Below are 24,778 nucleotides of genomic sequence, written 5' to 3' on the forward strand. Positions count from 1 at the left end.
GCCCTTGGGAAAGAATCAAAGACTATAAAATTCATTTCTAGACACTAATGTATTTGCACCGCTTCAACTAATCTTCTCCTTGAATTTGATTTTGCAAGTTAAGAAGATGAAGTTTAATGGATGTTGAAATTGCCCATTAGCAAGATGATAGACTGTACATAGCACGTTACTCGTTATGGTTTTTATGTCATGTATGGTTGTTACAATTTAGAGCCAGTATTAATACTTGTTCTGACCAAAATCTTGCTATTTGACATTACATAGGTAAAAGACGCAAATCATTCTTGCAATTGCATATTTGAGGGGCGGTCTTACTGACATTGATAGTATGCTCTTCTACCGTCCATGGTTGTAGATGATTTGCTTATGCCAAGAGATTCTCAAATTCTTGGCATAAGCAAATCATCTACAACCATAACACAACTACCCTCAAGCTTTCTGTCGCAAGCACATGGTTTTTTTAGCTTAACAATCCTAGAAGCAAGAAGGCGTTTAACCTTAAGAAATAAAATAAAGCGAAAGATAGACAAATAATGTCCTCTTGTTTGATTGGAGAGAAAGAAAATAAAAACAAATAATGTAGGTATTATCTGTATTTATCAAAGTTAATTCAGCAAAAGAGAGTGTTTTAACTTTGTTTGGTTGTGTTTGTGTGAAAAAAGCGAAAGATAGACAACATTGTAATTTGCTGATTTGTACTTCTCTTCATTTAAATGTTTAAGTTGGGATATTTTTATGGGCATATATGTAAATCTATCATTTAAAAAAACTGTCAGAACTGTCGGAAAATAAACTCCCAAGCACAGGTTGGGTGTTTTAAAAACCGCTACTAACAACCTCTCAAAACCGTTACGGTGGTTTACCCTCAAAATCGCTACGATGGTTTACCCTCATAACCGCTACCATAAAACTCCCAAGCAGACCCTTAGGTATTGTAAGATTACTGAGGTAATCTTTTTTTTTGTTACAATTCTATCTCTTATTAATATAATTTTAGGACGATAATACCCTTATTTTTAAATTTATTTACATAAATCTTACTTTTACCATTTCATCCCAATTAATTAACTTTTTTGACTAAATTACCCTTGAAATCAAAACAAATTTCAGCTTACCCAAGCCACCACCCCCACCCACCTTGTAATAGCCACTACTACTCAAATATTCATAATGAAATACATACAAAATAATATAAAGAAATTGGACCCAAAATTTTCTTTTATTAAATATATATATATATATTCTTTACAAAACATATAATTTTTTACCACACACTATAATGTGTACAAAAGATATTAAAACATGGTGGACAGTGTAACCGCTTCCCCTCGCATGTCGACGTCCATCCGACTGCGTCCTCACCTGGATCCTGCAAAACATAGGAAAAATGGGGTGAGCACTAAAACAATGCTCAGTAAGTAAATCATCTACTCATCTATCCCCGTAACTCTCTCTCTAATTCTTCCTTACAACTTCTCATACCATTTCTCTTGGTACTTCTCTTCTCTTTCTCTTAGAACTCCTTTCTAGTAACTCTCTCTAATAAGTCACGGCCATCCTACCGGGGGCACGGCCGGGACTCACTCCCACTCTACGTGACCTATCTCATTCTAGCCGATCGGACTCGATTATGCATGGATTCGGAACCCTTGCCATGGAGTGTATAATCTCTCTCTCGGGTACTCGGTATAGCCCTCATCCGCTGCACTCTCACAGCTACACCACTCTCTATCTGATACTCGTGTCGCCTCTCAATGCGGCGTACACGCGGGAATACTCTACCCATTACTCACGGGTTCCCCATCGATAACCTACTTATTCTCTTTCTCTTAGCTCTTAAAGTAGCTTATACCAAATTCTCTACTATGTCTCAAGCTACTTCTTAAGTGTATAACTAGCTCATGCTCACTAATACACCAATGGAATGCCAAATACAAGATTTCCTCAAAACAGTCATTCTGCACAAGTCACCACTAAAAAGGCCATAACTTTGTTATACACCTCGGATTGCTACGGTTTTGTCTCGTTTTAAAGTTAGAAACAGGGCTAAACTTCTATGTTTTGGTCTCAGCCCAGTTCAAACCGTAAGATGCCAAAAATTACCTAGAAAGTCACGGCAGTGACGGGCAGACTTCACTTAGGCATTTCATCAAACATAATGCATGCATACTTTAATTCTAGTTTTGATACATCTTTACTTCTTTCTTTAACATCCATTAATGGAGCAAAACTACCCCACAATAAATCTAAACATGGCCAAGAAAAACACTTCAAATTCTACTTAATTTCTTTCTAAATGTAACCAAACTTCACTGGTTACCACAACTTCATTTCTACTTCTCATGGCTCAAATCTTCTCATCAAAAGCCATCAACTCATCAATAATATCATTCTCAACAATCAATCTCAAGCTCATAAACATAAGCATACATATGCATCATTGATTGCTTGAACCTTAACTTGGGTTGGATTTACTTACCTTGTGAAAAGATGACTTCTTTAGCACTTTTCCTTTCCCTTGTTATCTTGTCTCCTCTCTCAACTCAAAACAACACAAGAACAATAGCAACCAAATAAGACTTCACTATAATTATAAGAAAATCACATCTAAAGCATGAATCCTTACCTTAGATGCTTTAGATGAAATCTCTACTCAAAACCCTCTTAAATCCCTTAGAATCTTGGAAGATTGGATGGAGAAATTGAGAGAGCTTAGGCAAATGGAAGAGGCGGTGGAATGAAGTATAAAGGGGTTCTCTACACTCTAACTCTTTTTAGCTATATTAAAGCATCATTTCCCATTTTGCCCTTGCCCTTCCTTGGAAAATCCATCTATATCCTTTGATTCTTTTCAAATACACCCCCATCCAAACACAATCTCTACTAAATTTCCTTTCATTTTACTCCCCACTTTTCCTACTAATTAGGGGTAGAATGATCATTGTGCCCCAAAAGAAGAATTCTCTAGAAAACTCAAGAAACTTTGTATTAGGCTCGTCGCCGCGGCGAAGCAATTTCTGTCGCCCCGGCGAAACAGGGCAGAACCTACCAGTGGGTGCAGCTCCTCCTCCTCACGCGGCGAAGCTTCTTCTTCGCCCCGGCGAAGATTGGATTTCCAACTTCACCAAAACTCAACCAATTCAAGGCAACCATTCAACCAACTCAACATACAAACTCAATTGAAACTGAAATAGTAAACTTTTAACTAATACATCAAATCTTAAATACGTACCTCAAGTGGGATATTACACACCTGCCGCCAGCCAAACTACCGCGGGCCGCCGCGTGAAGTCGTTGGAGATCGCCTGAAATCGCCTTGAATAACCGAGAGACACATGGAGGCTCCGATGTGGCCTTTTCTGGCCATATTAATGGCTGAAAAGGCCACATCGGAGCAGATATGGTCGTTAACGGCCAGATCCATGGCCTTTACTGGCCATATCTGAATGAAATATGGTTGTTAAGGGCCATGGATTTGGCCATTAATGGCCAGATCTATTTTGGTCTCCAATATCTCCATCGCCGCTCTATCACGTCTCCTCTGCGTCGATCTCCTCTCCGATCTCATTTCCACCATCGACAAAGAGCCCAAGGTTGCTCGATCTAAACGATGCATTTTCTAGCTTCTTTCGTCCACTGACGATGGCGGATGGCGGTGGCGGGCAATGGCTTGTTGTGGTGGGGGTGATTTTGTTATAATATGAAGTTTTATATAAGTGCAGTGTTTTAGCTAAATCTGAGATGTTGGGGGTTAAAAAAATTATTCAAAAATTAATAATAAAAATAATATTATATTAATATTTAAAAAGAGGGCAATTTAGTAATTTAAATAATATACCCACCAATTTATTCTTCCCAACCAAACATATTAATTTAACATACCCACCAATTTATTCTAACATATTTTTCTAAGGATTTCTAATAATCTTCAAGGTAATCTAACTTTTCAGTAATCCAACATTCCCAGTAATCCAATATTCCCTGAACCAAACGCATCCTAATTAGATAATCAAATTGAAAGTTTAGAAAACATTAAAACTAAAAAAAATGATTACAAATAATCTTGAGGGTGCGTTTGGTTTAGGGAATGTTGTATTACGGGGGAATGTTGTATTACTGGAAAGATAGATTACCAGTGAATCTTTAGAGAAATGTGTTTGATTGGTTGAAATAAATTGGTGGGTATGTTATAATAATATGTTTGGTTGGAAGGATAAATGAGTGGGTATGTTATATAGATTACTAAATTGCCCTCATTTTTAAATAATAATATAATAATATAATAATATTTTTTAAATTATTTCTTGTAACCCCCTATATTTGAAATTTTGCTAAAACATCTAGCCATATAAAACTTTAATTTGTAGCAAAATCACCCCCACCCACCCCAACCCACTGCTGACAGCCAGCCACCACCGTCGATAGCCGCCGTAATGGCGCACGACCGACCAGATTTGAAAATTAAATAAAGATTACATGATTAATCTTATATCACCCCGAACCAAACGTAACCTAAGAACATAATATAATTAGACAATACAAAAATATTTGAAAAAAAAACAATAAATTTATATGTGAAACAATTAAAAATTCACAATTTTATATTTTTTGTAATTTGATTTATCCCATTACAAATCTTTTTCATCAATCAAACCATTGTTTTGTTATAGAATGATTTGAATAACTAATAAAGCAGTGGAATGTCGAAAACATTTGTAAAAGAATAGAAAATTAGAATCAATTTTAATAATTTAATATAAAGATAAATTTATTATTATAAAATTGATTAAATAATGAGGTTTTTTAATTTAATGATAGGGTGCGAACAGATCTACTCCATAGTAATTTGTAATAGGAGTTTTCAAAACTCCCGGCTGATTTTCTAGGCTCGGGTCTAAGTGTAATTTATGTCCGGTCGGGCCGGGTTTTGTTACATCCATAGTGCAAAAGCTCACCCCAGCTTTCAGTGGACGAGAAAACAAATAAAAACGAACTCCTCAAACCGGGCTGCCCAGAGTTTGTAGTCTAGGGTTTCTGCCTTCGAGGAAACAAGCTGAGCCATGGCTATGCAAACGGGAGTTAGTTTCTCTAAAATACTGATTTTAGCTGGTGCAGGTATGAATCACTTTCCCTCTCTCGCTAATTTATTCAGTTACAGCTCATCTCTGTTTTGATCTGATTATGAGTTATTAGTAGGATACACGGGAACTGTATTGGTTAATAACGGTAAATTATCGGATTTGTTGGGCAAACTGCAGGTATTGTTCTGTGATTTTTTTTCCCTCAAATTTTATTTGTTGATTGATTGATTGCAATATATTTTGTGCTTATTAGGCGAACTTTGAGGGTTTTTTTTTTATAATTTTTTTAAAAAAAAATTTTTTTTTGGGAATTTCAATTTTAATTTTTTTAATATTTATTAGGGGATTTTACGTCTCATGGACGTGAGAAGCCGTTTCTATTAATTGGTTATATTTGGATTAACGATGGTTCAAAATTATGTATTTTTGTCTAGTTCAGTTAGTTAGGATACGTTCTATTTTTGATCTTGAAAAGTATTATTTCTGTTTTCTACGTTTTAATAGGGAAAAAATTAAACCTTAACAGGAATTGATTATGATTATGAATAATGTCAGTCCAATGGTAGTCTCTAGGTCTTTTTCTTTTTTACAGGAATTGGTGAAGGGATTGGAAAGTTCTGGTGAACATGATGTGATTCTGACCACACTTCTGATGCTGTCGCCCAGGTAATAAGGACAGAGAGTTTGCTTGAATCGTGAACAGAATTTATATTTTCTTTTTTTTCATTTCTTTGTTCAGTATGTTTTATATGCAAACTGAGTAATAATTCAATTTATTTTGAAATTCAATAACATTACGACGTATGGCTATGGAGATGCGGCAGATAGCCTCAAGTAGACCGATAACTGTGCTTAATGGACTTCTGGTGGTATTGTCTGATATGTCTTTTTGTCTATATATCAAGATATTTTACGTTATTTAATATGTCGAATTGTGTTAAATTTTCTAATTTGTGCTACGTTTGATTGTGTCTTTTGGTTTATGAAAAATGGGGTTAAACAATAAATTGATTGATGTACCAAAAAGCTAATTGTGATTGTAAGTAGATATTAGAAAAGGGGTTCACCATAAATTAAATCTAATTGCATTCTGCTTTTGCATAATACCAATCAAGTGCTTTTTGATTGGTTGTATAGTTGCTCTTTGGTTTTAACCTTGCTTAATTGATGTCTTTTCCCTCAACTTGTGTTTTTCTAGGTAGTGCAACTTCCCTTATGATTCCAGCTGCTACTTTGGGGGCGTTAGGTTATGGTTACATGTGGTGGAAGTTATCTACTTTAGGCTATGGTTAATCTGGTTCTCAGTGCTTCTGTGAACTTTAAAGATTTATTTATTTATTTTTAATCCTTAGGAGTTACACATCGTTTTTCATTTTGCTGATTTTTGATCTGTCTATGTACTTTGACGAGACTGATTTTGTTCATTCTGGTTTGTTGTCAGGGTATTTCATTCTCTGATCTTATGTGGGTAACCAAAAAAAGTATGACGGCTGCTGTTTCAAACTTGACAACCATCTGGAAAATTTTACAGAAGCTCTTTCTGTAATTTCAGTTTCATTCCTGCCATTTTCATATATTTTGACTAGGTTTTTATGTGGTTAAGTTTGCTTTGAAGGGCATTTGTGATAACATAAGTAGTTCATGAAAAATACATACTAGTGATTCATTCAGAGCATTTTCATTTGCAAATAGATCCATTGATCGGAATTTCCGATTGGTTGCTTGTTGTAATTACCTTAAAAAAAATTTTCTATTGCTAGCTCTTTACCATTTGATCTATTATAATGAGTCTGTTCAGTTCTTGGTAAGTGCACCATCTTGTCCAAACAATGGTTAAATTTAGGATTTTTGAACTCTCTATTTATGTGCTTCATGTATTTATTTGGGGCTCTTTGTTTCTTATTTAATAAATAAAAAAGAAAAAAAATGATTCTTCTTGTGGATTCAATTTGCCCATTGTCATATGTATGGGCATTGTCAGCTTTCATACTAGACTGGGCTAACAAAATGTTTTCTAAATAAAAGGCTTATTCATATATTGGGTGATTTTTTTCCCTTTTTTATAATAAACTTCTATGTTTTGAATTTCATTGATGACATATACTATTTAAATGTCAATGATGTTCTTTGAATTTCTACTTTAGCTTGAGAATTCAATTAAATCTTACTATTAAACCTAAACCTAACCTCGAATTCAGAAACTAAAACTAATAATCACAGTTATTCCTATTGAATCATAAAAACAGTGATACTTTGTAGAAAATTGAAAGAATAACATGAGCAGTAGATATGAACACACAGAAATATATATTTTAATGGGAACAGAAGTAGGTTAAGGAGAATTAAGAGACATTAATAGTTTAATGGTTGCAACCAGGTTCCACGGCAAAATGGCAGGGATACTTACCAAAGTACTAAAAAACTCTCATGATTTGTTCAATATGAAAAATAAAAAAAGAAAGATTCATTCAGCTGAACGAAGAAAAGATTACAACAATCTTTATGTAAAAACTAAAAAGGTTGGTAACTGTCATAGCTATGCCCATGGTCTATTCTTCTTCTGGCATGAAAGGTTTTTAGTAATATCAGCATTGTTAAATTGGATTTTAAAATATTCAGAAGAAATATATAAGGTCTATTCTTATGGTGGTGCCACGTTTATTTTGAGCGGGCAATCCACATATTCTAAGGGGAACTTGTCTAGTACCTTATTAACACACTTGAATATGCTCACAGGTTTTTATTGTGTTCTTTTGTTGAACAGGTGGCAAAGAGGCATTTGACACAGCGAATTCAGGCTCTGAATGATAAAGTGGAAAAGCAGAATGAGATCTCAAAGGATATTCAAAAGAATGTGAGATTTTCTTTCAATACATTTCTCATGTACTTAAAACATGTGAGATTGCACATGCTTTGTATTTGTATCATTGTGTTTTGGACAGGTGTGTGAGGTAACACTATGCATTCCTTGAATGTTGTGATACAGGTCAAGGAGGCTTGTGATGATCTTTTTCAGGTTGAACATAGTTTGAAGGACTTACAAAGCTTGATTTTCTGTTTGGTGAGTTTTATAATCTTACTGTTATCCAAACTACAAATTTCAGGAAAATATCGTAATCTGCCATGCTGTGTCTTTTGATTCAGTCCCCACATTTCAGATTCCTGTTCCTGAAATTTTTCTCTATTTCCTGGCAACTATTCTTTAAAGAAAAAGAAAAAGAGAGAGAGGGTTAGACATCATGTTTTTCATTAGATTTCAGCCAACAATATGTGATTGCTGCTAAGCAATTCCTTACATGCTTGTAATCATATATCCAGATTCGCTTTTCTGAATTCAATGATTTTTTTCATGTTGCAGGATGGGAAAATAGATTCATTGGGATATAAGCAGGTGAAAATTTTATGTTGATTTTTTGTGTTTGTATGTTAAAAGCTAATTCAATCTGTTGAGTGCAGGAAAACGTATCTACCTATAGCTCTAAGTTTTAATTTTCCCAAAGTATTAATATTGGTTAATAATGAATTTATCTGGGGTCATAATGTTAAGTGACATAGATTGCCATCTTTAATGTACTATCTATAAGAGTCATGGTCTACTTTAAGTATCTATCTGACTAGCAGCTTGATAAGTAGAAACTTGTTTCACATTATCGATTAGTTTGCTCAGTGGTTTTTTTGTTTTTGTTTTTTTTTCCGCTGTAACTTTTCATAATGATAAAATGCTGAGTTTGGTCATTTATTTCTGTTTAGTTGATTTCTATTTTCCAAATTGACATCCGGTGTTTAAGGATTTTGGAATTTGGCTATTTTGTCAATAGGGAACCAAAATACTAAACCACTGTTCCTTGACAAATAGTTCATATTCAATTAAATAACTAAATTACCTTTTTATGCTGAATGAATCGTCCCAAACCTTCTTATAGGGCATGAAAATAGATAAAGTGTCACTAATATGTACTGCTAGCAAATGAAGTAAAAGCCGAATCCCAAAAAAAGGAAGAGAAAAAAGAAGGAAAGCCACATTTTGCTTAGATGTTGACACAGGGAATGAGTTTGTTCCAGAGTAGCATATTCTTTTAGCAATCTACTTTTAAGTTTTTAATTTTAGGTATCCATTCCCTGGTCCTGTCCAAATTAATTAAAGAATATCACTATTATATTCTTAGTATCAGAAATACTTTCTAACAGAAAGTTATCATGACATGGAAGTTTAAATAATTTACCAGTTACAATCAGTTTGATTTTTGAAAATAACTAATAGTGGGTTTAGTTTTGTTTTGCAAACTGGTGAAGTATGCTACTGTTTTTTATTTTGCGAGATGATTATGAAAATTTTCTTAGGTTGGTTGTGGTATTTAATGTTGATGGGGATTATTGGTTACCGGTGCATATTATCGTCAGTATAAATCTTGAGTTTTCTGTTTATGTTTCCAAGTTGCATTGGCTGTTGCTTGTGTTTGGATAGCCCATCTGTGTGCTTGAGGATGTACTTACATAATTCCTTTGGTGACAGGATGTAACGAATGTTGGCATGTACTACCTTTGTAGCCTTGTTGATGGGAAAGAAGGGAAAATGCCTGAAAGTATACAGGTTTGATCTATAGTTGTTATACTAATTTTAAGTTTGTTGACTTTTTTTTTTTTATTTATTTATTTATTTATTTCATAAGTGTGCACCTTAAGATTGCTAATTGGCTAGATCTGGTTAAAGTTATGCATGCCTATTGAAATAAAAGCATCATATCTTGGGTGGGTTCTGCTAGGGGTGGACAAATGCAGTACGGTTTTTGGCTGAACTGAACTGAACCGTATATTTACCAAAACAGTTTGTAAAAAAAACTTTACCATACCATACCATATGAGTAATATAAATGAACCATACTGAACTGAAAAAAATTGTATGGTACGGATCTGTTTTAATTGGGGGGCTCTTTGATATTTTGTAGGGGGTTTATGATATTTTGTGGGATTTTTTGGTCATTTCTGGGGTATTTTGAAAAACAATTAGAGAAAAAAAAAGATAAACAGTTCAGTACGGTATGGTTCAGTTGAGTAAATCAAGAACCGAAAACCTTACAGTATGGTACGGTTTTTAGAAAAAAGAACCAAATGTTTTTTTTTTTTTGGGCAAAAAAACTGTACTGTGCTGTACCCAACCATACAGTTTCATGGTTTTTTTGTTCCCCCCTAGGTTTTACAATCCATCTTCTGTAAGTATTCATTTTATCTGGTGGGTCAAGTGTCTCTGAGTGTACATTTGAGAAACCGTGAAATCATGTTAATTGGGTATAGCAGTGGTTCTGCATTTATACAATTTGGTTACTGATTCTTCTGATCAGAAAAATGGTTCTCAATCTAATCAAGAGTGTCCAGAATAAGATGAAATGTTTCCCATACAATCGTAATTAAAAATTATACTTTCCAAGAGCTCCATAACAAAACTCTATAATAGAAATGTCAACCTTTTTAGTAAAAATTCCCCAAAAGTTGGATCTAGAACTAGAATTTAGGTTTCATAGATGTTCAGTAAGGGTATGTGATGAATCTACCCAAGCATACATCTTGTAGGAGATATTGGATGATTTCTTCTATGAAACATGGTATGGTCGCATTAAAACTTGCATCATGTACTGTTTCTCAGTGAATCAAATAGCAAATCCTGTCTGCCACAACTTCTGTACATTTAAACTGTTTGATTGGCTTTTTCTTGCAGGATAAGTTTAAACTCGGTGAGAATGCTCGTCATTTACTCAAAGCTCCAGGTTCCATGGTATGTATTAAAATTTAAAGAATTCATTTAATTCTTATTTGAATATAAGAATTTTATTGCTTTAACAGTTCTAGGTTCATGGTTTTGAGATGGGGATATAGAGGAATTTTAGACAATAACTGAAACTTTAGCTAGTATATTGGCAATGGTTTTCTTAATTCAATAAAAAATAAATGCTACAAGCTTTTAAGGAGATTGATATATGACATAAACCATAGGTAAGTATTTCCATAGTTAACTGCCATGGATTAATCCTCTTGATGAGAGCTTTTGACATTGAATTCAAAGCCTTATATAGTGTTGCCCCAACTGTTAATATAACCTCTATAATTTTTGCTAGTGGCTGTTAGAGGCCTTACATGTAAGGTCTAGCTCACTTTTTTAAATTTCAAACACTTTGGTTTTTATCAGATATTTATATTCTCCGGTATGGCATGAATATTTTGTACTACTCTATTTCAGGGACTTCAGGAAATTACAGATTGTGTATCTGAAACTGTCAGTCAGAAAGCTGCAGATAATATTCAGAAAGTGGGTACCAATAATTTTGGCCACCAGCAAAGAGTATTCTCAAGGTTTGAATTGTAAATCTTTTCTTTATATGAAATTGAATGTTCAAGTGTGTGTGCGTGCTAGGTTTTGGGCAGCAAGCATATAGACTCATTTGATTAATGTGTTTTTACCTATTGCTACTGCTGTATATTTCTATTCTGATATTGTGATTAATTTAGCATTAGAGTGAGAAGTCTTTATGGTCTGCTACATTGCTGAGAAAATTTTAGGACGAGAATGAAAATACATAATATATACGAGTGTCCACGGGGCAGGATCTTACACAAATACCCATGGCATTGCTAAAGACCTCGTTTCATTTATTTATTTTTATATTCCACTTCTAAAATTTTTATATTAACATGAAAATACATATTATATTTACCGCATTTAATATAACATGATGCAGGATCACTTCAGCATAGCACTGAAGACAGCTTCATTTTGAGATGAACATTTATGTCCAATAAAAATGGTAATTCATTGTTACTCTTTTTTCCATGTACTTTTTGAACACAGTTGGTGTTCATCACCAGGTTGTTGCTGTATATAAAATATGAAAATTTAAAAATGTTGTTTAGTGGTAGTTGCTGCAACGATCTTGGATCCAGTCAAAATATATAGCTAAGATAAATTCAGCATTATTATTCAATATTTGCAAGTGTTGTGAGATTTTGAAAGTGAGTTTCCTGCACTAACCCATTGGATTGCTGTTACACATAAGAGAAAGATAAATAACCCTCCTACCCTTGTTGTATGATCATTTAATTTTAGCATCCTCAAAAAATATCACTTGCTCCTTTTATTAAATTGGTTTTTAACAATTTTGGGAAGGTTTTTGCATTGTTTTAAAACCCAGACCGGAGGGCAACCCGCCCTGCTGTTCGGTTCACAGGTTAATCAGTCCAACCGGTTGGACTGGTGACATCAACACAGAAAAAAAAAAACCTGTTTTTTATTTTGTATTTTAACATTTTCATTTTTTAATAAGACAATAACAATTTAACTGCTGTCCAACATGATTCAAAGTTCAAATTTAATAACAATCCTAACATAATTTAAGTATTTAACAACAATCCAAAATTCAAATCCAAACATAATGTTGTGTTCATCTTCATCCATTACATATTAAATTTAAATGACAAAATACATAATAATTAATAACAAAACATTTGGTGCAAGTGTTTTTTCTTTGATCCGTCTTCATGTTGATTGAGTTTCATACACTAGCATCAAAATTTATCATCATCATCATAATCATAACCATCACTATCACTTACATAAATTTCAGTAAAAAAATAGAAAGCATAAGTTAAAACTTGTAATTTAATTTGAAATAGATATAAAGTTGCTTAAATAGTTGAAACTAACCTTCTGAACCATCGGTTGAATCATAAAAAGAGGGGTGATCAGTAACTCTAGCTCTAGCAGGAATAGATCCTTCTTCATATAACATTTGTTCCAACTCCTCATAATTAAGTTTACTAACCTCTTCTTCACCGTAACTATCCAACATTCAGTTTTGGCAAATTTGGTACAAATTTTTGCTCACACATATCCCTCAAAAGCTCCTTATATTCTTTGGCTGCTTATTCTTATGCCTCAGTCTCAATCTTCACTTGCCTTCTCTTAAGCATATGATACTTTTTAGACTCCATTCTGTACCCAATTTTTTTACTTTTTCTTTGAGTATTCACTCCCTCTTTATGCTCCTCTCTCTTCATTTCTTGCAACAACCCCCGAACTTCGTCAACAATTGACACATCTTCTTCAACATCAGTTGAAGAAATAGTCTCAGCTACACTGGCATACCCTCTCAAACACAACCCATTACCCCAATTACCATTCTTCAAAACTCCAAAACATGGCCTCCCCAAATAATCCTCATGACTAAAAATCTCACCAACCGGACGAGAACCCAGTTCATGATTTCCGCAAGAACCCAGCTCCAAACATCCAAATTTGCATTGTGCACGAAAAATTAAGTCTTGAGAAAACCCCAGAAAGCTGTAAGCACGTGAAAAGGGTTTTTTTACAATCAAGGGAAGAAGACCTCAAAATTGCTTGCTTAGCAACGTTTCTCCACATAACTGAGGAAATATTTTCAGGGTTTTGATAAAGAAGCAGGGTTTTATTGTTATCACAAAGACCCAAGAGATGAAGTTTGTGGGCAGAGATAGGGGCTTTGGTATTGAACATCAATTGAGCTGTCGTCGAGGAATGGAGTTGTCGTTGACGAATGGAGCCGTCGCCGTTGATTTCCAGCGAGGAACGGAGCTGTCGTCGTCGTTGTCATCTAGGAATGGAGCTGCCGTCGATTTCTAGCGAGGAATGGAGCAGCCGTCGTTGTCGTCGATTTCCAGCAGGGAATGGAGCTGTCGTCGTTGATTTCCGGTGAGGGAGGAAGGCGTCGTCATCGATTTCAGAGAGTTCAATTGCGATTTGGTGAATGGTTGCGATTTCATACTTCAGGAAGTGGAGTTCATTGCGATTTGAGTGGGATTTCAGAGATGAATTTGCATAGAGAAGAAGTTGAGAAATCTGAGAAACGGAGAAATGAAATTAGAATGGAATGGGCTTGCGATTGCGTAGATTTAGGGATTTTAGCAACTTTCGACCGGTTTATCCATCGGCGGTTCACATATTTTATCCGGTTTTTAAACGGTTTAAAGCGGGTTATTATATAATAGCAGGTTTAGTGTTGACTCGAACTGGACACATGATTGGGTCCCAATCCAACTGGTTGGACCGGCTGGTCCGATTTTTAAAACAATGGGTTTTTGATGATTAAATTCATCACTCAAGACTATTTGTGATGCTTTATGAAAATAGTGGGTATCTAAGCTCAGGGAGCCTAGTCAGGCGATTGTTCAATGCTGCTTCCACTCCAAACTCGATACCCTTTTAAATCCCCTTGGCTCCTGCAAAGCAAGTTGATATTCTTAATGCCTCTGGTGAGGTGGAAGATTTGGTGACATGTTTTCAGGGCTTCCAGTTAAAATGATAATAATTATTAATTGCCACCCCTGAAACTAAACAGATATTTTTTTAGACCCCTTAATTATTAGAAGCTAAAACAGACCCCAACAGTTAGAATTTAACGTAAAAGTGCATGTTAGACTCCCTTTGGAGATATTTGCTTTGTTCCTTATCTTCAATTTTTTAATTCTTTAAATAGTAAGAAACTAACTAAAATATGAATTTAGGTGGGATATTATCATAGACTATGTAAAGTTTTCATATTTATTACTCAGATGATTTACAAAGGGACCCTCAAGTTTAATTGTTTTTATCATAGATACTCATTTGCACTAACTTTGTTTGCGTTTACTATTTTACCCTAACATTTTTTTTTTTTTTATAAGACTAAAGTTTCTATTTCACTCATCTATTACAAATGACAACCTAACAAAGTTAGGACTAGTGGGTATCTGTGATATAATTTGAAACTTAATAGTCTATGATAAAAAAAATGCAAAAGTTATGATCTGAAACTTTTTTCTTTTAAGAAACCTTAAAGGTAGTATATGATATTCTTTCAATTTAAATTCATCTCAAAAGTTTATAAAGGAATCTTTTAAGAAATATGTATTGCTAATTATTATAAATAGTATATAATTTTCAGTTTGAGATTTTAGGTTTAGGGTTTATTTCTCAATCTGCAGAACTCTTTCTCTTGACAATTCTTGAACCAAAATTGACTAACTTTTGAGTAAAATTTACAAATAAGAACCCTTTCGGTTCTCAATCTTCAAAGTTCTTTGTCTCTGCCTGAAACCAGCAACCTCTTACGACTCTTATTGCCTCCACGAGTTGGTTTAACTAGGTATTCTTTTATTATTATTTTTGCTATTTCTTGTTTAATGAAATTTTAATGGTGAATGTCGTTAACTGGTATTGTGATGATGTGAGTAATAGTTTTCTAATGTTGATGGTATTAATTTTTCTTTTTTTGTTTTTTAAAGAATTTTTCGGATTTATGCCAAGTTGAGGGATCAATACAATTGAACATTATTTGGATGAATTGCCTCTTCATACAAACATTTTGGAATCCAATTTCACTGAGGCAAAGTGGGTAATGAATCCTTTGTTGCCAAGTTTATCATCGGACACGAACATTATTGATTTGGTCATTGGAATTGCTCTTTTTTTGGTGTGCGTTTTATTTGTTGATTTGGTAGAAAATCAAATTGAAGGAGGAGACTAGCCTTTGCAATAAAGCCATTGTTGTGTACTCTAGGAAAGTGCTTAGGAGGTGTTTGGTTGGAGATTATGTGGGATTACTTAAGTTATGTCATCTTATATTACTTAATTATCATGTTTGGTTGTCAAGTAATATAAGATTTCGGTAATCTTCAAATACCAATAGTAGTTATTGTTAGTAATATTGGAGGTAATTTGATTACCTCAATTTTCTTAGGTATTTTTAAACTTATTTACATGAATCTTGCTTTTATCATTTCACCCCAATTAATTAACATTTTGGACAAAATTACCTTTGAAATCAAAACAAATTTCAGTTTACCCAAGCCACCACCCCCACCCACCTGTTGTTGCCCGCCGCCAACCAAAACCATCGCCGGCTGCTGCGCGAAATCACCGGAAGTCACCTGGAGTCGTCGAGAGTAGCCCACCATCATTGGGAGGCTTCGATATGGCTGTTTCAGGCCATATCAAGAGCAGATCTGGCCGAAAATGATCAGATTGATGGGTTTGGCCGTTAAGGCCTTTAGCGGCCATATCTAAATGAGATACGCCCGTTAACAGCCATGGATTTGGCCGTTAACAACCAGATCTATTTTGACCAGAATAGAACGAATCTGACCATTTTCGGCCATCAATATGGCTAGAAACGACTATATCAAGGCCTTTTGGTCACAATGGGCTGCTCATGGCGACTCTAGGTGAATTCTAACGACTTCCGACGGCGGTTTGCGGTGGCAGTAGGCGGCGGCAGGGTGGTGGGGGTGATTTTGTTATAAATTAAAGTTTTATATAAGCGGTGTGTTTGAGCTAAATTTGAAATATTGGGGGTTAAAAGAAATTATTTAAAACTTAATAATAAAAAATAATATTATATTAATATTTTAAAAGAGAGCAATTTAGTAATTTAAATAACATACCAACTAATTTATTCTTCCTAACAAAACATATTAATATAACATACTCACCCATTTATTCCAACTAATCAAATACATTTTTCTAAAGATTCACAATAATTTTCAAGGTAATATAAGATTCTAGTAATCTAACATTACTAATAATTCAATATTTTCTGAACCAAACGCATCCTTAAGAGTTGTTGGGGTCTTCATGTGCCAATAAGAAAGTGGAGAAGAATGGAATGTTAGTTAGATTTACTTGGTCAGACGATTTTTCCCTTCTTCACCTATTTGTCTATTAACATCGTGACCGATTTGAGAGTACTTGATGCATTTTAGAAACTATTGAGGGCAATTTAATTAAAATCGTCAAAGTTACTCGTAAATATGACTTTCCNCTAGTTCAAGATCCTTAGTTATTTATTTTTAAAGAAATAATTACTTGAAAAAGCTTTTTTTAAGAGTCAAATTGAAATCAGACCTCTTTCAATTTCTTTTTACTTTTTTCCTCTTCACAATAGCGGCTAAGGAAAGCCACTTTTGTGCTCGAGTTGTTAGACTCTAACAATAGAGTAAAAAAAAATTTAATTTTTTTTCATTTCTTATTTTTGAAAAATTAAAATAACTCTTATACATATTTATTATTCTTTTTTAAAAGGAAAAATATATTCCTTAATTTTGTTAGTAAAATATGATTAGTTAATTCATTTGTTAACTAAAAGAAATTTTGATATTTAATTTCTAACACTAATTTGATGAATAATTACATAAAAAAATTAATGACTCTTAACGCTAAAGTCATTTTAACCATAGAGTTACTAGAGTGAATACATGAAAGTTGTGAAGGGGTAAAAATGGAATAAAAATAAATGAAAGGTTTTATAGACTAAATCAATTAAAAAAAATCATAATATATCTTGTCAAAAACAAAAAGGTCTTTTAAGTAATTCTCTGTTTGTTGCACTACACGAGTTTGGGGTGTTTTTGTTTCCTATTTTTCCCCTATCATATTCTTATCATTTCCAAAATACACATTTGTTTTTTTATTTTGAAAATATTATTATATTTTATTCAATTATTTTAAACCCCCTAAGTTTGTTAATTTAAAAAACACCTCCCCAAAAAAAGTTTAGAAATTAATAAAAACACCCCCACTCATATTTGCCAGATTCCGGTCATCATCGTCAAAAGGTGGCCAGAATTTGGTATAATGGCGCACTACTAGCTATATATGACCGGTAGCGCACTGATATAACCTTTTCTGACTAGATCCACCATGGATCTGACCGAAAAATGTCAGATCTAGCCAAAGATATGACCATAGCTAGTCGTCAACGACGGCCAAGATATGACCGTTGTTGACGACCAAACACGACCAGATCTGGTTGTCAATGGCCAGGCCTTTTTCGACCAAATCTACGGTGGATCTGGTTGGAAAAGGTCATCTCGACGTACGACCAACTAGATCCAACTAGTCGTAGGCCGATACGACAACTCCGACAACCATCTAGCAGTGGTGATAGGCAACCGGTATTTAATGGATGGATGAGAGTGTTTTTATAATTTTTAATGTTTTTATTACAAGTGTTTAGTAAATTAATAAACCTAAAGATTTTTTTTTTTTTTTTTAATTTTCAAATCCTACTTAATTATTACCACCAAACTTTTACTTTTTAAAAATACTATTCAAAATATTAAAAGAAACGCACCCTAATTATCCATATTTTTTTTTGGTAATCAGATGTCGAATTAATTTGTGCTTAACTCAATTAATCCTCAAGACCCGTTAAACACCCAATATTATTCCACATGCTTAACCTTGTTAATAGTTTAGTTTATCCTCTAATTATTGATTAGTTTACTTCGTCTTCTCCTTAAATCCTTCAAGGATACTTCACCTTTAATCAAATCCTACTTTATAGACATATTGGGCACTTTCATCTTGCACAGAATAAGACGACAAATTTAGAAATCACTTTTTCACAACGTATCTCTGCAACAACAAAATGGTTGCAAAGAGAATAACACCCTGCTACAACTTCATACAGTTTTCCATTAAACAAGCTTACATTTATCAAATTATAGGCTGCCCTTTTCACCTGTCCTTTCTCCTACTAATGCCCATAAGAAAACCTTTTTCCGAAAGATAGCACAATTACTTCTTCCTTTATGCCACTGGTGCAGATCAACGAATAATTTTAACCATATGCAATCAAATTGCCATCTATCGCAGACTTCGACACCAAAGACTTCCGCAATACATCGCCCTATTGCCTGTACAACACTCCTTAACATAAAGCTAGTATCATGAAACCTTGAATTGACAATATATGGAAGATTGGTATTTCTATCATCCTCAAAGAAAGGTCCTGAATAGCACCCAAAATTGAAAAGAACTAGGGGAGGATCTCTTTGGCAGCTGACCATTAGATAAATTTGCTTGTTCAATCTTCCCCACGACTATCAACAAGGAAAAAGGATAGGAGAGGGATCTCTTTTCAACTTTCCGTCAGATAAATCTAACCTTTTCATCTTTTCTTCACACCAAAACAACTGCTCTTGGGTGATCCTCACCATTCTAAGAACCCTTGACATGATTTTGATGTCGATGAGGCCAAACAGCAGCTGAATATCTTCCCATGTTTGAGGCCAGGACTTCTTTTTAAAGCCCTTACTCTTTTTATGCAGTTCCTTCAGCTTCATCTTTTTCTGCGACATGGAGGATCAGTTGTCAGAAGCTCGTAAAGATTTCTGAACACAGTTTCTTCAGATAACATGAGTGTAGCAATTGATTTTGACATTACAAGATTCAAGGTTTCCAATATTTAGGTACATAGACATACACAAAAAAGAAGATGCAATAAATCATTTGAAGCCTTTACTAAAAAAAATATCTGATAGCATCCATGTATTGAATGGGCTGTGACAGCAGTCTGGGAGTTGCCTCAATAAAGGTCCTAAGCCTCTCTAGGAGGAAACAAGTTCTAAAAAGATATTATGCCTAATAAAATGCCATGAAAACTCCTAGCAATATTCTAGATGTTTTTAATAATTTTATTTGGTTAGAATTCATTTTCGATACAGTATAGATAATTGATACGTTCCATCAAGTACAATAATAGATAACTAGTTGTCTGAAATCCATTAATACACCACAAACCACAAGGGGAATGTCATGAAGGGCATGCAAACAACTTGAGCTGTCAATTCTCAGACAAATAGCATGACAGGTAATGAAACCAATGATATGGATCATATAAAACTCCAAATTGTTTCAGTGAAAAAGCTAGAATATCCTACTTTGAGGGCCCGAGAAGATCTCTTGATAAATCAAGGCAGATAAAAATGCATATAATTTATGCTATTTTTTATAAGAATGAAGAGCGTGGCAAAACCTTACCTTTTCAAGAGAAGATTGAACTTGATGAAGAGGGGTTGCAATCTGGCTCTGATTTCCAAACAGGTAAAGGACACCACCTGACTTTGTCCTGTCCATCTTTAGGAAAAGGTACAGAGTCATGATCGAACTCTCAATAATCTTGGTAAGATCCGAAGCAAGGACCACAAAATTGGATTCTTCTTCCTCAGTCTCTTTCTCTTTTTGAGCTGAACCTAAAACAACAAGCAATATTGAGTCAAATAAAATTCTCCAATCAATACTGTGGATTCGAAGAAATTTACCTTTTATATTTGGAACTTGAAGCAGTTTTGGGAAAACATTCCTGGTACGAGCATAAATTTCAGGCCTAAGACCTCGTTCAAAAGGCTCATTTTCTATAAACCTTTGTAATAAAACCTGGAACTGTTGAATATGCTGAGCACTGTGGTTGTAACATGTGGGATTTTCGGGTTGGCATGAGATCTTTTGACACAGTTGAGTGTATTGGCAGTGAAGGGCCTCCCAAGTTAAGCACATTTGAGCTACATATGCAGTTTCAAGATCTTGATAAGCATTACGAGCTGGCTGTTGCAGGTGCTCAGTTTCTTCGTCAGGTTCTTCAATCTTTTTCATAGAAAGGCATCGAAACGGAGATGCAAGCTTTTTTGATGTCGATTTTGGAGATGGAGTTGAAGGAATTTGAGGCCCTACAGCAAAATAAAACCTCTTACTGTAAATAGACCAGATAGGAGGCAGGAATAAAAAATAAGTCATAAATTTGGTTACAATAAAAGAAAGAGCAGAACAAGAAAAAGTGACACCAGGCGTCACAAAGCTGAAGAAAATTGGCAGAGTTCAGGAAACCCAGGGTACATAATGTCTTAGCTAGGTTTTCCCTTGGGACAAAAAATAAGAAAGAGGAAAAATATAAGCCTGAATAATTCTATAGACTACTTTCCTATCCGCCATGTTCTGTCCTTATCTTAGGAAATAAAAAGCATCAGAAAGGCAATGAGTAGTAATGCGGGTTACTGATTGCCAGCCATTGGGGCAATAAGAACCTAGAATAGATTTCACATGAACTTATTTCCGAATTTTGTATCAAGTAAAGAAAAGCTGCTAAGACAATTAATAGCATTCTACCCTTCTTAAAAACAACTTAAGCTTAAAATGAATACAATAATTTTCCTACAAAAAGTCAAGTAATGAGCTACCAAATTGTCCAAGTTGAACACTAAAAGCAGTACAATAAAGCAATGCCCCCAACAAGTCAGCCCTTAACGGATCCATTTACAAATCTGCCGCTTTAACAAGATGGTAACATGATAAGGCTTCAAGGCTCGGGCATGAATCAACTCCAAAGTGGACTGTGTTCAACAACATATGATCTATCGTGCCATTACTTTCTGAGTTCATCTCTTAGCTGATATAGAAATTTCTCAGAACACAAAATCCTTCCAAATTAAAGTAAGACAAACAAAATGCATATTGAATCAGGACAATCAATCAAGAAACTCCATCATTTATATAGTTTAAAAGACAAATAAACAAAAATTATACAAATGCCAATCGAAATGCAGCACTCTTTCCTCATCACGTATACCAATCATAAATAATATCAAAGTTATTATTCACTAAATCAAGATTAAAAAAAAAAAAAAAAAAAAAAGCCAATATTTACCAGCTAGATTGAGCTGCTGCGCACTCATCCGATCAAAGAACAGCATTCGCTCGCAATACTTATCATAAACAGCATCAAATCCACCCCACCATTGTCTACCTTCTGCCTCTACATCTCTCCACTCACAAGAACTCGTCTCGCCGCCCTCCTCTTCCTCATCCTCCTCTTCAGCACACGGCTCCTCTTCCGGAATCAGTACCATGAAACTGTTCCTCCTAAGTTCTTTCAGCCTTCTCTTCACCTCATTTGTTATAAAATCATCATCATCATCCTCATACTCATTACTAGAGTCAGTGTTAGGTGATTTATTCAAATCATCACCACTCACATTCTCATTTTTGGGTTCCTCAGGCTGTGGAACTGGCTTATCTTCCAAATCCTTTTCTGGGTCTGGTTTGTGAGTTTTCCTAAACTTTTTAACTTTAAAAAAATCCATGTTCAACAACTGATTTTTCTCATACAAATGAACTTTTACCTCAGAATACTAGATCTAAATTCTTTCTTCTATATCATACTTTCTAAAACCCAGAATCTCCCATCAAAAAAAGAAAGCAACTTTGTAATCAAAGCACATTATTCTTATTCCAAGCTCAATAGAACAAATTAATTAAAATCTTCAAGCAAAAAAGGTCCCAGCAGAAACCAGTATATAAATCTTTCAAAGTTCCTTAAGCTAGTATCTAATAAGCCATTCCTTGAAGATCACAACAGAAGACCACAAAGTTGAAAAACTTTACACTGTAAAGCTTTAATCAGCTTCACAAACTCCAAACTAACTAACTTTATTTCACCACAAAAGCTCAATGAAAACTCACAAGAAGATCAAGAACCCACAAAACTCTCAAAAGAATCACAAATTTTCACAACATTACACAACTAAAAAGGCAACATTTTGATCAACATTATACCAAACCACCAAAAAACCGCCTCAAAAAAGCCTCTTTCAACGATTTAACCCCAACCCGGAAGCAGAAATCCCCCAAAAATCAAACAAAAACCCAAGAAAACCAAGAAGATCAACAGACTCAACAAGAACACAAAAGCCCTAAAAAAACCCAGAAAGAGGAGTAAGTGAATGAGTAATGTGGGTGGGTGGATTACTGTGCAACAGTCAACTATTGGGAACAATGAAAACGTTACAAAGGGAAAACAATCAATTGTTGGATTTAGAGGAAGAATATTAAAAAAGAATTGATTACCAATTTTGAGAAAAGTGTGGGTTAAAAATGGAGGAGTTAAAGAGGGAAATCTGTGAGATTGTTAAATAAATATGGTTTACAGATTTGGTGTTACATGGAAAATAGAAATCTGTGAACACGAAGCCCAACAAAAACAGTGAGCATCGTACAGAGAATATTGTCAGAACGGAGCACTCAGTCTCACTGGTCACTGCCTTCTATACTGCACACTAGCACAGGAAAAGCCGCGCAAATTAGGCCTTTTGATTTATGGGTTAGAGAAATTACTTTCTTGTCCTTTATGTTTACGAGTTTGACTCTTTTGTAAATGCATGATTGCATGGTCCACTGTTAATAATAATAATAAGGTAATTTTCATAACCCCCTGAAGTTTGGTGAATGTAATTATATACCACTGTTTCAAAAATATTAGTTTATTTCTTCTTAATAGTGTTAAAACTTAGTACAGTGTAATACGGTAAACCCCTAAAAAGTTTCTCCATTTAAATAAATGCCCCTTTAGGCTTTAGTTGTAGAGATCGGATCCTAGTTTTATTATGTGAAAATCGATTAATAAAATTGTGTTAACGTAGGCTAGATGGGCATCATTTTGCCATGGCAGAGGCTAAGTGATCGAGTCACCTTGAACCGTCACATAAAGCTGTTGGTTTAAGAAAATATGGTTGTGCTTCTATTAATAACTATAGTTGATCATGGGCTTGAATCCCTTTGAGAGTATACTGATTGCAGTCAAGTGTTGAAGTGAGATTGTTGGCTAGATGAATTAGCATTTAGCCGTGGCAACTGGCCCGGAGACCAAAATAAGGATTGTGCTTTTCAAATTGCTATTCTATTACCCTATTGCAAAGAGTAAAATAAGTGTTTATTTCTCTATTCACGGAATTTAATTCAAAATATAATTTTATTCTATTCAACTCAAAATATATAATTACCTTTCACAATAAAAATTTATAAATTAATACAAACACCGCTATCCACCCAAGTCACTGTTGGCCGCCAATCGCTGCCATTGTCAACACTGCAACGACGCATGTTCAATTAGATTTGGCTGATTGCGTGTCGATTTGAACGTTTCTAGTGGATCTAGCCATTAACGATTGACAAATTCTGGCCATAGATCTGATGGTTTTCAGTTAGATTTACAGTGGATCTAACATAAATATCAATTTATTCTTTCTAACCAAATATATTAATATAACATACCCACCAATTAATCAAACACATTTTCTTAAAGATTTCCAGTAATTTTCAAGATAATCTAACTTTCCAGTAATCCAATATTCTTTGAACCAAATGTCCCAAATGTTTGAAAGAAGACATCGGACACACATACATGATACACCAACGAAAGATTTTTTAAATAGGTCATATCCAATAATACACATGAATTTTTTCAAATAAAAAAAAAATATATATTTAGGTATAGACTCTTCCCGCCATAAAAAAAATATAAAAATAAAATAAAATAAAATCACATGAAAGTGATGTGAAAGGTATGGGTCAAAATGGTCTCCTCAAACTCAACAATAAAAATCCAACAACCAATCGACAAGGGCAAAAGGGTCATGTTCCTCTAACTCAAATTTCACAAATAAATAAAAGAAAATCATGTAACATATTAAGATTCTTCTCCCTCAAAAACTTGAAGGTTTTTTTGTATTTAGTGTCTTATTCATGTGATCTTCGATACAAATATTTGTCGGTGATTTTCTTGCTTTTTAATTTTTAATTTTTTTTTTTTACTTTATTTTTATTGAATGAGATCTGATCTCAATAATATTGAAGGGAGGTTTGTGTTGTGGCCATACTTGGAAACATATTTATTTTTAGAAATTATTAATAGTTATATAATAATTGCATGCTCCCATGCCTTAAAAAACAAAAAGTAAAATGTAATTATTCGTTTGTCAAAGGTAATAATATTTTCAAACAATAAGCTTTAAGTCAATTGGAGTTACATTTACAGGTTTCGGGAAGTGATCATTACATTTAGGCTTTGTTGGGTTGGAGCCCT

General features: G+C 34.2%; 2 protein-coding genes and 1 long non-coding RNA gene across 3 annotated transcripts; 2 read left to right on the forward strand and 1 right to left on the reverse strand.

The window, feature by feature from the left end:
• The first annotated feature begins 4,952 nt into the window (after positions 1-4,952).
• On the forward strand, positions 4,953-5,714 carry LOC116107569. The gene is made up of 3 exons (XR_004124485.1): positions 4,953-5,115; positions 5,197-5,258; positions 5,674-5,714. It is a non-coding gene; the product is annotated as an uncharacterized LOC116107569 (long non-coding RNA).
• A 170-nt stretch (positions 5,715-5,884) lies between these two features.
• On the forward strand, positions 5,885-11,454 carry LOC116107559. The gene is made up of 8 exons (XM_031393828.1): positions 5,885-5,950; positions 6,564-6,623; positions 7,846-7,935; positions 8,068-8,142; positions 8,440-8,472; positions 9,595-9,672; positions 10,795-10,851; positions 11,314-11,454. Exons 1-8 carry the CDS (start codon positions 5,885-5,887, stop codon positions 11,437-11,439), a joined length of 585 nt encoding a protein of 194 aa, XP_031249688.1. The 3' UTR covers positions 11,440-11,454.
• Positions 11,455-18,712: 7,258 nt separating this feature from the next.
• Positions 18,713-22,944, reverse strand: LOC116107570. The gene is made up of 4 exons (XM_031393838.1): positions 21,566-22,944; positions 20,187-20,591; positions 19,906-20,117; positions 18,713-19,214 (listed from the first exon to the last, which is right to left on the reverse strand). The coding sequence occupies exons 1-4, from the start codon at positions 21,999-22,001 to the stop codon at positions 18,969-18,971; spliced, it is 1,299 nt and encodes a 432-aa protein (XP_031249698.1). The 5' UTR covers positions 22,002-22,944; the 3' UTR covers positions 18,713-18,968.
• Between the last annotated feature and the right edge of the window lie 1,834 nt (positions 22,945-24,778).

The sequence above is a fragment of the Pistacia vera genome, unplaced genomic scaffold (assembly GCF_008641045.1).
Source record: "Pistacia vera cultivar Batoury unplaced genomic scaffold, PisVer_v2 Contig54, whole genome shotgun sequence".
Taxonomy (NCBI): domain Eukaryota; kingdom Viridiplantae; phylum Streptophyta; class Magnoliopsida; order Sapindales; family Anacardiaceae; genus Pistacia; species Pistacia vera.

Bases quoted from the DNA above. Each gene is read 5' to 3' on its own strand.
- LOC116107570 (XM_031393838.1), bottom strand. From the start codon at position 22,001: ATGGATTTTTTTAAAGTTAAAAAGTTTAGGAAAACTCACAAACCAGAC. The intron at 20,118-20,186 runs GTAAATTTCTTC...TTGTTGTTTTAG, and splicing joins TCAAGTTCCAAATATAAAAG to GTTCAGCTCAAAAAGAGAAA. The intron at 19,215-19,905 runs GTAAGGTTTTGC...TCCATGTCGCAG, and splicing joins TTCAATCTTCTCTTGAAAAG to AAAAAGATGAAGCTGAAGGA.
- LOC116107559 (XM_031393828.1), top strand. From the start codon at position 5,885: ATGGCTATGGAGATGCGGCAGATAGCCTCAAGTAGACCGATAACTGTG. The intron at 6,624-7,845 runs GTAATTTCAGTT...TTTGTTGAACAG, and splicing joins ATTTTACAGAAGCTCTTTCT to GTGGCAAAGAGGCATTTGAC. The intron at 7,936-8,067 runs GTGAGATTTTCT...GTTGTGATACAG, and splicing joins CAAAGGATATTCAAAAGAAT to GTCAAGGAGGCTTGTGATGA.